General features: G+C 35.3%; 1 protein-coding gene across 1 annotated transcript in view; it reads right to left on the reverse strand.

The window, feature by feature from the left end:
* Window positions 1-12,871, reverse strand: part of col14a1a (collagen, type XIV, alpha 1a) — a 161,188-nt gene that overhangs the window by 61,874 nt on the left and 86,443 nt on the right. Inside the window, exons 22-24 of the mRNA XM_079836357.1 lie at window positions 11,727-11,876; window positions 5,235-5,351; window positions 1,756-1,902 (exon numbers count right to left, since the gene is read on the reverse strand). Of these exons, the coding sequence (XP_079692483.1) occupies window positions 1,756-1,902; window positions 5,235-5,351; window positions 11,727-11,876 (414 nt within the window). The remainder of the gene's footprint in view (window positions 1-1,755; window positions 1,903-5,234; window positions 5,352-11,726; window positions 11,877-12,871) is intronic.

Genomic DNA, 12,871 nt, shown 5'->3' on the forward strand with positions numbered 1-12,871 from the left:
ATTATGTAAGCCAAGATGGTAACACTTTACATAAGATAGTAACACTTTTATGTAAGATAAGATAACATATTGTAGTCCCTTTGTTACAAACATTATTTGAACTTAAATTACAGTAAATTACACATAATTACATGCAACTAACCATAAACCAAAACCCTTCTTCTAACAATAATCCTATTGGGCTATTAGCCAATGGGGATGAAAAAATACCTAATAAAAAACAAGACCTAATTACTCATTAAGAAAACTTTCTTTTTTTAAGAATTCGGTACCACTTTATTTTAGTGTTCTTGTTACATACGTTACATGTAGTTACTGTAGTAATAACTATACATTATGCATAATTCCATGCAACTAACCCTAAACCAAACCCCAATCCTAACCCTATAGTAAGTACATGTAGTTAATTATTATTAAACAGTACTTAATTGCATTACACTGTAGCACAGAAACCTTCAAATAAAGTGTAACGAAGAATTCTGATCAAATTTGACGAGGCCTTGGTGTTTGTTGCCAACTAGATTTGCTGTTACATTTTTATGTTTGCATTTATGACCGTTTCAGTCAGTCTTGTGGAAGCCTATTTCTGCCATGAAAAAATAAAAATGGGTAATTGCGACATTATAATGTCCATTTATACCTTTATTACATCCTATTTGCAAGATTCAGAATGATGAGGAATAAAGTCATAAATGTGAGATGTTAAACTCAAAACTGTAAGAAATTCTACAATACAACTCAGAATTGTGAGACATAAAGTCAAAATAATTTTTTATTTTTTGCCATTGTGGAAAGGGCTTCCATACAATCTAGGGGCCCAAATTACTAAACAGGGCAAATTAGCGTGAGAGCACAATTCCAAAAAAAGCCGAGATGGGAGTGGAAAGTTGTGCGCGTGATCTACTGACGACACGCAAATGGAACACGATTGATTCCATGATGCTACCAGCTAGCGTCTGGTTTAAGACATGCTTTTTTGGGGGACGGTAAATAATGGCGCAAACACCAGTAAATCACCTTGCATGACTCTCCTCCCATAAATTGTGCGTCTGAAAGGGAAAATCCTGCAAATGTATATGCAATAAGGTCACTCACAAATATAACTCTGCCCACGCCTTTTCAGCGCTAATTTATCACTGCGTGTCTTTAGTAAATCCTGACAGTAGTTTAACGCCAAAAGAGGGTTTGCGCTGGTGCAAGCTGTTAGTAAATCCCGCACTAGATCTTCTAAATAAGAATCGTGTTACTTTTCTTGTACGTATACGGGACAGTTCTGGACCGTGATCAGTTCACGCTCAAATCTGACATTGGCCACATTGAGCAGTAAATCACCTTTGAGCACTAAAGCTTGAATGAAGCCTAAGTCATCTTCAGGTGTTTTGTTGGTGTCTAAAAGATGCGGAGGATGTGTAATACAGTATCTGACCTCATTTAACACCCCAGTAAATCTTTTTTGAGGTCAGATGTCATATTTAATCTACCATGATAGACAATGAGGTTAGAAAACAGAAAAAACACTTAAACAGACTGTATCCTTCAGTGTCTCATATTCATTTACAATTAAATATGGTGTGTACACTGACTAAAGTCTAAAGCAGGGGGTCTCAAATCTTTCCTGCAGAGTTCAGCTTCAACCTTGCCTATAACTTTCTAGTAATCCTGATTACTGATTAGCCTTGGGGGCCAGAGTTGAGAACACCTGGTCTATAGTTACATAATGTCATGCAAAACTTATAGATAACGGACTATATTTACCAGTGGTGGCCATGGTGGTGACGGCAGGGCCCTCTGTGTCTAGTAAAAGGGTGTAGACGCTGATCTTGTACTGGGTGTTGGGGGAAAGGTCATAGAAGCACTCTCTGGATGCCCCGCCACCGAGCCTCACTTCCTGTTTCTGATCGTCTACGAAATAAAGAGGCAGAGTTGAGTAAAAACGTCAGGAACGCCATTCAAACAACAACTAAAGCAAAGTCAAATGCAATTAAAACAGCTTCCTCAAGCAAACAATTGTGCTAATTAATGAGATTGTTTCATTAGAGTCCTCAGGCTATAAACAAAGCCTGGAATTGGAAATGACAGAAATCGACACCACAGCAACATGCCGAAGTGTTGTTATTTTCAAAAGGCATGTGTTGTTGCTCACAAATTGGTCGTTTAAATGAAAGGAACTATGAGTAAAACGTGTTTTAAGAAATCCGATACTCAGATCTCAGGGTAAAAGGTAGCAGAACTGCTATTTATCATTTTCATAGCTGTAATTATTTTCCAAAAGTTGAGAAAATGGCCAGTGCTGCTTGAGCTCAGGAAGGGGGACCTTGTATTCAGCTCATAGAGTTCAACGGAAAGGTCTTTAATCGCTTTAATCAGAGGCCGAAGACTGCAGGGAAATGGGTGCATCGTGATAAGAAAGAAAAAGAGTGGAATTTTCTTTCCAAATGTGAAGGTGTTCTCACTGACGCGGACTCTTTTTCTTTCTGGTTTTCTCTTTTCCTACATCTCTTTCATCGATCTCTTTGTTTTGTTTCTGATGGCAGACATTAATACCCAGCAGCTTGACTTGGTTCATACATCTTAATTTGTCTGGCATTAAACAGCTGTGTCCATGGGGAATATAAATGGCTGGGCTGTTCAGAAGCAGTATTATACCAATATTAAATGAGAAAAAAACAGCTAAAAGGTTTTGTTTAATAAGACATTTCCCAAAGCACCCTCATTTAGACCAAGATCTTAAGGGGAGCTCTGGAGTGCATTATACAAAAAAACTGAGATTTATTAAGGTATTTTCTTTGCATTTTCAAATGATAATATGGACGCCGAAACGTGATAACAACAACAATATTCCCTTGCTCCGACATGATTAGATTGCTGAGCTGATCAAACAATGGATGTGACATTTGCCTATTACATTCCCGCTCTATGGAAAAGTAGCTGGAAAGTGCTGCTGCTCGGCTCAGTAAACACCTATCCTCCTTTAAGCGTTTGTTTCAACAAACTGCACTTCTCAGTCCAGTCACATCTCTGGCACAAGCAGGACAGTTCCTCTCTTCCCTGCATTTGCAAGCAGGAATGCTTCACTACACCACAAGCGCTCGGCACTGAAGATTCATATGTCTGGCTGAAATTCCACAGTCAAATTCTCACTACAAGCAAGATGGCAAATAATGAATCCGCTGTTCCTACTGGTTACCAAAGTTTGGGCATTATTTGACTAGAAGAAGGTCAGAAGAGGATCTTAGTGCTGCAGAAATATGCACACATTCATATTACTCATATTACACACATTTCAGCAGTAGTTTTGATTTATTTGTGTAGGCATAGTTTACCATGACTACAGAATAACGGGTTGTATCTGTAATTCTTCAAGTAGATTTGTTTTTTCCACTAGAAATTTGAAGATAGAAAATGCTTAAAAAAAATATTCTGACAGATGAAAATGGCTTTATTATATTATATTATATTATATTATATTATATTATATTATATTATATTATGTTATGTTATGTTATGTTATGTTATGTTATGTTATGTTATGTTATGTTATGTTATGTTATGTTATGTTATGTTATGTTATGTTATATTATATTATATTATATTATATTATATTATATTTATTATATACACTTTTGGTGCATAAAGGTTCGCCAAAATAAATTTTTGTTACCCACCCAGACTTTTTAACATCCTCCTAAGAACTCAAAAGATTATTAATTATCAGTTAATTTGGTGTTTACACTACCATTCAAAGGTTTGGGGCCTGTAAGAATTTTTTTTTTTTTTTTTTTAGCTTTGAACTTAGCTTTGTCTTATGCTATCCAAGCGTTGCATTTGATATAAAAAAAAAAAAGACAAAGTTAAAAAACAGTTAAAAACAGTAATATTATAATATTTTGAAATATTACTACATTTTCAAATTACCTTTTTCTATTTGAATGTATTTTAAAATGTAGTTTATTCCTGTGATAGCAAAGCTGAATTTTCAGCACATGATCCTTCAGAATTCATTCCAATATGTTGATTTGGTGCTCAAGAATAATTTCTAATTATTAACAATGTTGAAAAAAGTGTGCTGCTTAATACTTTTTGCGGAAACTGCGATACTTTTATTTTCATTTTTCCATAATGACTAAAAGCATTTATCTGAAACAGCAATCTTTTGTAACAAAACAAAAGTGACCATTTGAGAAAACTAAAAAATTGTGGTAATTATTTTATTAATTGAAGTGAGATTATATCTCTAAAAGGGCAGAAAAGCTAGAGTCTGAACATCAGAAATGTAGCTATTATTAAGTATTTTTAAATTATGATCTGAAAGTCAAATCAACCAGGTTAATATTTGAGAATTAAATCTGTCAGGATTTACAGCAGCCAAAAAAAGAACTGCAAAGTGTATATAGTTTAATCTCTTCTATAGTTCTTGTGTGTCTCTTTGAGAACTCTGCTGCAATGATTGTCATTCAGATACGTTATACACATGCACACACCCCAGTAGGATCTGGTTTTAATAGCACTACTGAGCTGGTAGCCATCTGAGCAGTCACACGCTGGAAGAAGAACAGAAGATTTCCAGGATTGCGAGATAAGCTGAGCCGGTGAGGCAGTCTCAGGCAGGAATAAGAAAAGCAATAATGGGAAATGGGCTTTTGACTCTGCTGTTTTAAATTTGAATCAAAACCACGTCACACGCCAGCAGAGCAATATGCATACAAAAAAAAAAGAGTTTTGTTGAACAGCCCAGAGGCTCAGAGGCCTGTGCTGAAATGAGCCATAATATCCCATTACCTCTGAAACTGAAATTTAACAAAACCAAAATTGTCAATATTGCAAAACAGGGAGTATGTTTGGCTTATGGCTTTGTTCTGCAATGCATTAACAATTTGTTTGAGTAGTGTGTGTGTGTGGGGGTGTGTGGGTGTGTGAGTGTGTGTGCATGTGTGTCCTTGTAAACCCTATATTATTGACACAAAATTTTGGTCCCTTTGGACATTTTTTGGTCCCCATAAGGAAGATAGCTTATAAATCATACTCAGTGATGGTTTTTTTTCATGTAAAAATGCAAAAGTTTTCTGTGATTGGTAGGTTTAGGGGTAGGGTTAGTGTAGTGGGATAGAAGATACAGTACAGTATAAAAATCATTATGTCTATGAAACGGTCCCATAAAACATGGAAACCAGGTGTGTGTGTGTGTGTGTGTGTGGGTGCGTTCGTGCGTGCGCGCATGCGTGTGTGCCACTCACTCAGCATTGACTCAATTACGACTCTGTAGAAGGAGGCATGGTGGTGAGGTTGCCACTGGGCACACATGCTGGTACTGAGCACCTGTTTTGTGCTGAGATTCTTCACTCCCAGGAACACTGCAAAGAGAAAGAAGAAAACAAACATATGTGAAATACACAGATACTCTGCATGAAAATATTGCAATAAAGCTCACATATGTAAATAAAATGCAGCAATGATATACACTGTCAAAATAATATCTAATATAATATAATATAATATAATATAATATAATATAATATAATATAATATAATATAATATAATATAATATAATATAATATAATATAATTAATATAATATAATTAATATAATATAATATAATATAATATAATATAATATAATATAATATAATATAATATAATATAATATAATATAATATAATATAATATAATATAACACAAATTAATATCTTTATCCTGTTTTCAAATAAACCAGGGATGTACGTAAACTTTGCACATAGCACTGGTGATCCAGAGGTTGAAAGTTTTGAAGCACAGGCCACACAATTGTAGCACAAGTATAAAACGTCTATTACCATCTCTGAAAACAACCACAGGTAGTGCAGTTGTTGTGATTGCTTAGTTGGGGACACTTAATATTCAACAGTATTATTGATCTGCATGCATTGACACCAGCGGGGATGTTCTGAGAACATTCTGGGTATGTAAAATTTCTAGCGGGCTAGCAGCACAACTATTTTCAACATTGATGATAATAAGAATGTTTCTTGAACACCATATCAGCATATTAGAATGTTTTCGAAAGGGTCATGTGACACTGCAGACAGGAGTAATGATGCTGAAAATTCAGCTTTGTCATAACAAGGATAAATACAATTTTAAAATACATTTAAATAGAAGTTGTAATATTTAAATTGTAATAATATTTCACAATATTACTGTTTTTACTGTATGTTTCAATCAAATAAATGCATTCTTTCAAAACATAAAAAAAACTTTATAGACAAATTTTTTTCAAACTTTGAACAGTAGTGTACTAAACCTGTAAGAATGCTTTTAAATGTAAAAGTTGTACAAGTGAGAGGGAAGCCTTGAGCTTTTCTTCTCTAATGTAGACTCATGTTATAAAATAAAAAGAAGCACATGTATTACAGTAATGCTAATGAGCCATAGGGTATTCAGCGGGCTCCTTTGTGATGCAGGTTATGAGGTAAAACCTGTGGGCTTCATTTCTCTCGAAACCAGCAGTCCATTTCTGATCTACTCCGATTTCTGTGAATAAAATTTCTTTGAATACTGCAAGTCAGGCAAAACTAATGGCTAGAAAAACACATCTGAGAGAAAAGTGAGAGGTTCAAACAGGATTTTAACAAATACGCTCTCCACTTAAAAGCCACAAATGGCGTTAAGCATGTCTTTCTTTGTTTTTCTTTTTCTCATTGTGCAAACCGCACAGAATGTGCTGTCTGAAAGAAAACTCATTTGAAAGCAGAAAAATAGGCTTATTTTGGAATTATCACGTTTTTGGTCAGCATGCCCTTAAAACACAAGCCCAAGCCACAGCACATGGTCCACATTAGTCACACGAAACAATACTCATCTTTGGAGCTTGTACTGTTTGAAAACAAACACAATTGTGGCCATGTCACAACAGACAAGGTCCCACGCATTTTATATGCCAAAAGTTGTGGTGAACCCAAATTCAGCTTGTTCTGGAAAAAGTCCATGTGGTGGAACATTGTCCTCCTTTAAGCTTTGATATGAGTGCCAGATCCTAAAAAGGAACTATTTATGCAATCAAGCTGTCCATTGAAATTCACGCTACACAACAGAATATCATGTCAGTCGCGTTTGTGATTGGTAGATTTTAGATTAAAATGGGGACTGTGCACAAAACATATGGTGCACAGTGGTCAAGATTTTGAATAATGCATGTGACAAGCTTTCCTCCTTATATAAACTATTTTAATGAACTATATGCATGCAAAAAGGGCCTCTGGCTTATAGTACTAATACAAGAAATCCATTATTGTGCATTCAATTATTCAAAGGTCAAACAGAAAACGTATGAAAAATTGATGGACCCCATAGAGCAGGCGGTATATGCAGATGTCATCGTGTAGGGTGAGATAATATGGGAGGTTCCTTATAAAGCCACGGAGTGTGAATGGAATAATAGTTCATGCTAAAAGCTGTTTTGTCCATGCTTAATGGTACAATTCAGGGTGTCATAACATCTGACATGCAGAAGAGGAGATGGCAAAAGCCCCTTTAGACTTTATAGCCAAAGTAGATTCTGAAAAGTGTATGTAACTTAAGTAATGAAGTATAATAATAAAAGCAAGCAAGGTTATTGACGGTAAAAAAGTTGTTTGTCTAAAATGCTGTGGCAGCAAATATCTATTATTTGATCGTTGCAATTTTGCTAGGCTACATAAATAAATAAAATTTGATATGCTATAATTGTGCTATTTATATAGTAAATTCATTAATACATTAATCAATAACATTTTGACTTCTACTACAACCACTTGAATACCATGTATTACAAGATTTTCCACATAATATATACTTTTTTTCTTTGTTCGTGTGTTCTTGCCTAAGGCACTAAGTGAGGCAGGACTGCCACAGGTGACCCCTAAAAAGGCATAACACCCTTGGCTATGTGTCAGACATTTTGTGTCAATTGTCTTTATCCTTACATCAACTGTCTCTAGCTAGTTTCTGCACAGCCATCATAGATTTTTAACACTGCTACTAGGGCTGTGCAAATAATCGTATTTCGAATTCACTTTAGATTTTGGCTTCCAATGATTATGAAATCAAATAAGCGAGGTAAAACGATTATTGTGCAGCTGCCGCATTCCGTCCAGCACAACATCCTTTCCTTCACAGCATTGCGCTTTCGTTCCTCCCTAAAAGCCCAACCATAACATCCAAATCAACCAAATAAGTGAGTGATGTAAAATGCAAAAATGTGGGCGTGCTTGATATTAAACAGTGTTATTAAAAGTGCATTAAGCCTTGAAAGAGACGCTGTTCCCTAGGCGACCTCCTGTGTGCACACTCCGAGACAGGGCGGAATGCCGATAAGGGAAGTATACTATGGGCTTCAGATACGTCGAAATGCCAGTTTGGTAAGTATCCTCATAAACACAGTCGGTTATGTCTACATGGATGTATAACTGAATAACTGTATAAATGAATGTAAACACTGAGAAAGAGCGCGTGTGTAACAGTATATTGGGTCCGTGCAGCTCTTAAAGTGATAGCAGCCACATGACTGCTGCAGTCATTCATGTTAATCAAACAAGAACAGACAAAGATAAAATCATTCACTGCTCTTGAATGAATAAGCTGTAGTTTTAAATAAGGTTTAATCTATATTTAACCCCCTCGAGTCGGCGGTCGCGCCAGCGTGATCGGCTCTCTTTTTTTCTTTTCAGTGCCAAAGAAACTCAAATAACTCAAGTTATATACATCATTATATTCTGTTAAGTTTCTTTTTTTTGTGTGTACAGTCACAATAAAAACAAATTGTTGTGCTTTTTGCAAAATAAGGGAAACAAACATGATTCGCGATCTTCAGCCTCTTTCTCAATGATGTCTAATCTGATTCTCTTCAGAAAATGACCTGTAGCTTAGTGAAACCTTGACACACAAACATGAGACATATGTCTAAAGAAACGTTGAAATGTCAGGTTTTAAATCATGTAGATCAAAACGAAAACAAATATTCTGTGTTTATGTAAGCTGTGTGAAAAGTGGGAGATATCAGTCAACTCATTACTGACTCATTACCTGCTAATGCGGCCACGCCCACGGACCACACACACACATCAACTCATGCAAACACAACTAGTGAAGCTATGGTTCAGATACATCGCTTTGAGTAATAATCCTGGAATAATTCTCCTCACGGAAAGCTGATTCTGAGCTCATTGTGGTAAGTTTATTCAGTTATCATCTGTGAATATGAAACGCAAAAAGACTGTTTAAATATAAATCCTGATGCAACATGGCAAGACTGTTTAGACAAGATTTATTTGGCCTGTATTCGTTTTGTATAAATTGTATCTTAATTTGAATCAATGTTTTTAATATAGTGCTTCTTATTTTATAAGAAGTCCATATAACAGACAATAGCCTTAGCGCTGCATTGCACGCGTCTCATAAATGAACTTAAGATGGAAATTATATTTGAGTATTAATTACCTTTTTCACAGTGAATTTCGTTTTGTATAAATTGTATCTTAATTTTAATCAATGTTTTTAAAACGAATTTTGCTTCATATTGATGTTTAAATATTATACCCTATGTTGTTGTTGTTGTTTTTTTAGAAAGTTAATCGCTTTCTTTAAACTGAATTTTGTTTTGTATAAATTGTATCTTAATATTAATCAATGTTTTTAAAACGAATTTTGCTTCATATTGATGTTTAAATATTATACCCTATGTTGTTGTTTTTTTGTTTTTTTTAGAAAGTTAATTGCTTTCTTTAAACTGAATTTCGTTTTGTATAAATTGTATCTTAATTTTAATCAATGTTTTTAATATATTTGATATAATATAACAGACTGGTATAATAAATATATTAGTATATTTGATACCAATATAGCAGACAATAGCCTTAGCGCTGGCTCATGCATTCCACATGTTTCTGACTGAAGCTCAAAATGATATTTGAGTATTGTGTGTATTTGATTGTTTACAAATTATTCAGAAAATATTTGCCATTGAAATGAGTGAGCCAATGTTCAGTGTCACAATATTACTGTTTTTTTAGCTCTTCCTTCAAAAACATTTCTGATTGAAATCTTGTTTCTTTTTTTGGCAGATAATTTAGCTTCCTTTAAGTAAAAACTTTAAGCAAAAAACATTTAGATTTTTCCCCCAGAAAACTACTTTTTTTTACTGTTACTATACTTATCTAGTAAACCTAAAATCTAGTAGGCCTACCTAAAGCTCATTTATTATGCAGCTCATTATTATGCAGGTCTTTGTTTCCCAGGAGAGATCATTATTCATTTAATTATTATTCATGGACGTTCACGCCTACTCGCATAAGGCCTGAGTAAAGAAAAAGTGTTTTACAAAATGTAAATGAATATATTGTTTTATGTGAATGAGTAGGCTCAATGATTCTCACACCAGTTTAAAGCAAAAACTCTAAACAAAAACAAATGTTATGCATAAACATTATTCTCTCAAAAATACAAGCATGTACATACATGTTGCCCATATGGTAGCCCAGTTTGTGCTGAATACAGTGTAATTACACTTTTGGCATTAATGTGTTTATAAGCAACTGAAAAATGCACAAATGTCAGAGCATGTCAAAACTTCTAAAGGGCCCCAAAACAGCTCAGACTCCTAGAGGTCAATGTATACAGCTGTGTTATTTTACATTTGATTACTTTATTCAATTTATGTTGTAGGCTATTACTTATCTGAATACCATTGTTAGTACATCTCCTGAAAAATCTAAAGCACTATTTATTTAATTTGTATTTTTTGTTCTTTTGTATTATTTGTTGGTTTTGTTTGTCATTAGCATACTGTTTACTTGTCTTCTAACTGTTTTGAGAAATTTTACTTACATTAATTAACCTAGTATTAGTTGTTGCCGAAGTATCGATAATTGTGAAATTTCAGTGACATTTAAAATTTCTCATATCATGAAATAAGACTTTGATCATATCACCCACCAATAAACATGTTAAATAATCGTGATTTTTGCCATAAGCAAGCAGCCCTAACTGGTACATCACTTAACTGAATCGAAGGGAATTGGGTGTTATTCACTTCACCGGTCATAATGTTATGTTACCTGATGGGTGTATATTATTATATATATGTAATATATGTGTGTGAGTGTGTAACTTGCCGAAAATTTCTCAGTACTGTTTACACCCTTAATTGTGGAAGTAACAGGATGAACCCAGATGAAAATATTTTATATAACATGCCTTATATATTATGATCTTATTATGAATGTTTTTCTGTGATAGCGGCCTGCCAGTTACAGACGCAGGTGTTGTAAGCATTGTGTCTGTTTATCTGACTAGACTGAAACAAGACAGTGGTGACTGATAGTGGGATGTTGACACCACGGTGTTCTGATGGATGGCCTCAGCACTACCCGAGAAAACATAATCTGTTTGCTTTTTGATGAGAATCGCTAAAACAGGTATTACTTTGTGATGTACCTGGCGATATCAAATTTATATGCAAAGGACTGTCATTACTGGAGCTGTCTGTCTGAATGTTGATATATTTATAGCTGGCTGCCTATCAAAGATCGCCTTCAGGTTTCATTAACAGACAAAAGGGATGGTCCTCGCTAGTCCACTTATATAGCCATATTATCGCTGTTGCATATTATAATAGAAAGAAAAAAAAACGTATTAGCAAGGATGATCACAAAGCAGGCAAATTACTTCTATGAATCTGATGGGATGGTGCAGCAGTATAGAGTATAGAGACTCACGTGTTTTGCCCTTGGCGGTGAGGGGCTGGCTGGATCCGGTGGTGTAGGAGGCGATGACCTGAACGCTGTACTCTGTGTCACTCAACAGATTGAGGATCAGCAGGGTGTTTACATCATCCCCTACAAACGTCTCTAGAGCCCGACCTGACACTGTGCACAGGGCAGAGACAAGAGCTGAAAACAATCCGAGTAACCTTACAGAAAAAAGTGACAAAAACATTTTTTTGCTGGAAGTACACTTATAATATTAGTCAAGTAATTCAGTTTTAAATGAGTTGTTTTTGCTATTATTATTATTATTAATATTAGGAATTCCAAATGTAAATGAAAAAACACTAGCATAGTTCATATGTTAAATTATTATTTAGTCCAAAAACAAAAATGTAGTCATTTTCATGTTGATCCTGTATGAATTTCTTTCTTTCAAAATTAATCTAAACTTTGAAGAATTGTTCCTTTTCTTTTCGGGGGGAACTTCTACGCTGAGTCAGCTGCTGACGCTAAAGAGAGGCACCCTCGCGGAACCCGGTGTCTGAGGCACGTGTGCAAACACACCATACAATGGCCGACGCAAGGTGTGCATCAGCGTATAAGAAGGGCACTTGAGATCACATCATCAGCTAATTTGTCTTCAGGAAGCCGCTTGTTTGAATGCTGTGTGAAGATAGCAGTGTGTGAAGCAAGCGTGCCGCACAAGTCCTGAAAAGTGAAGCCAAAGCATCTCAATCGCCCCAGGTGGTTGGTCACAGTATAGCTCATAAACACCGCCCTCTCCGTGTAATATAATGGGACGTGGGACAAACTAAACATTGATGGTTTCTGTCAATTTAGGCATGCTGATGTCATTTCAAGATCTTTTTTTAAATAGGTTTGGTTTTAGTTAGTTATTTGATGCTATAAAAACAGGGGTGTGACGTCATGCTTGACAGCTGAGATTGACAGCTTCTCTGAGCAACCAACTGACTTTTTTCAGGATTTTTGGGATGAGATTGGAGCTTTAGCTTTAATTTCTACATTTCCATAACTGTTTATTTCACACCGACATAATGAGTTGTTCTGCATCTGCGAGAGTGTGGGCAGGCTTTTGATATCGACTCCGGACTATCGACTATCGACTCTACTTCCAGACTCCGGTCCCACGTTCA

The sequence above is a fragment of the Gobio gobio genome (assembly GCF_949357685.1).
Source record: "Gobio gobio genome assembly, chromosome: 15".
NCBI classification, from domain to species: domain Eukaryota; kingdom Metazoa; phylum Chordata; class Actinopteri; order Cypriniformes; family Gobionidae; genus Gobio; species Gobio gobio.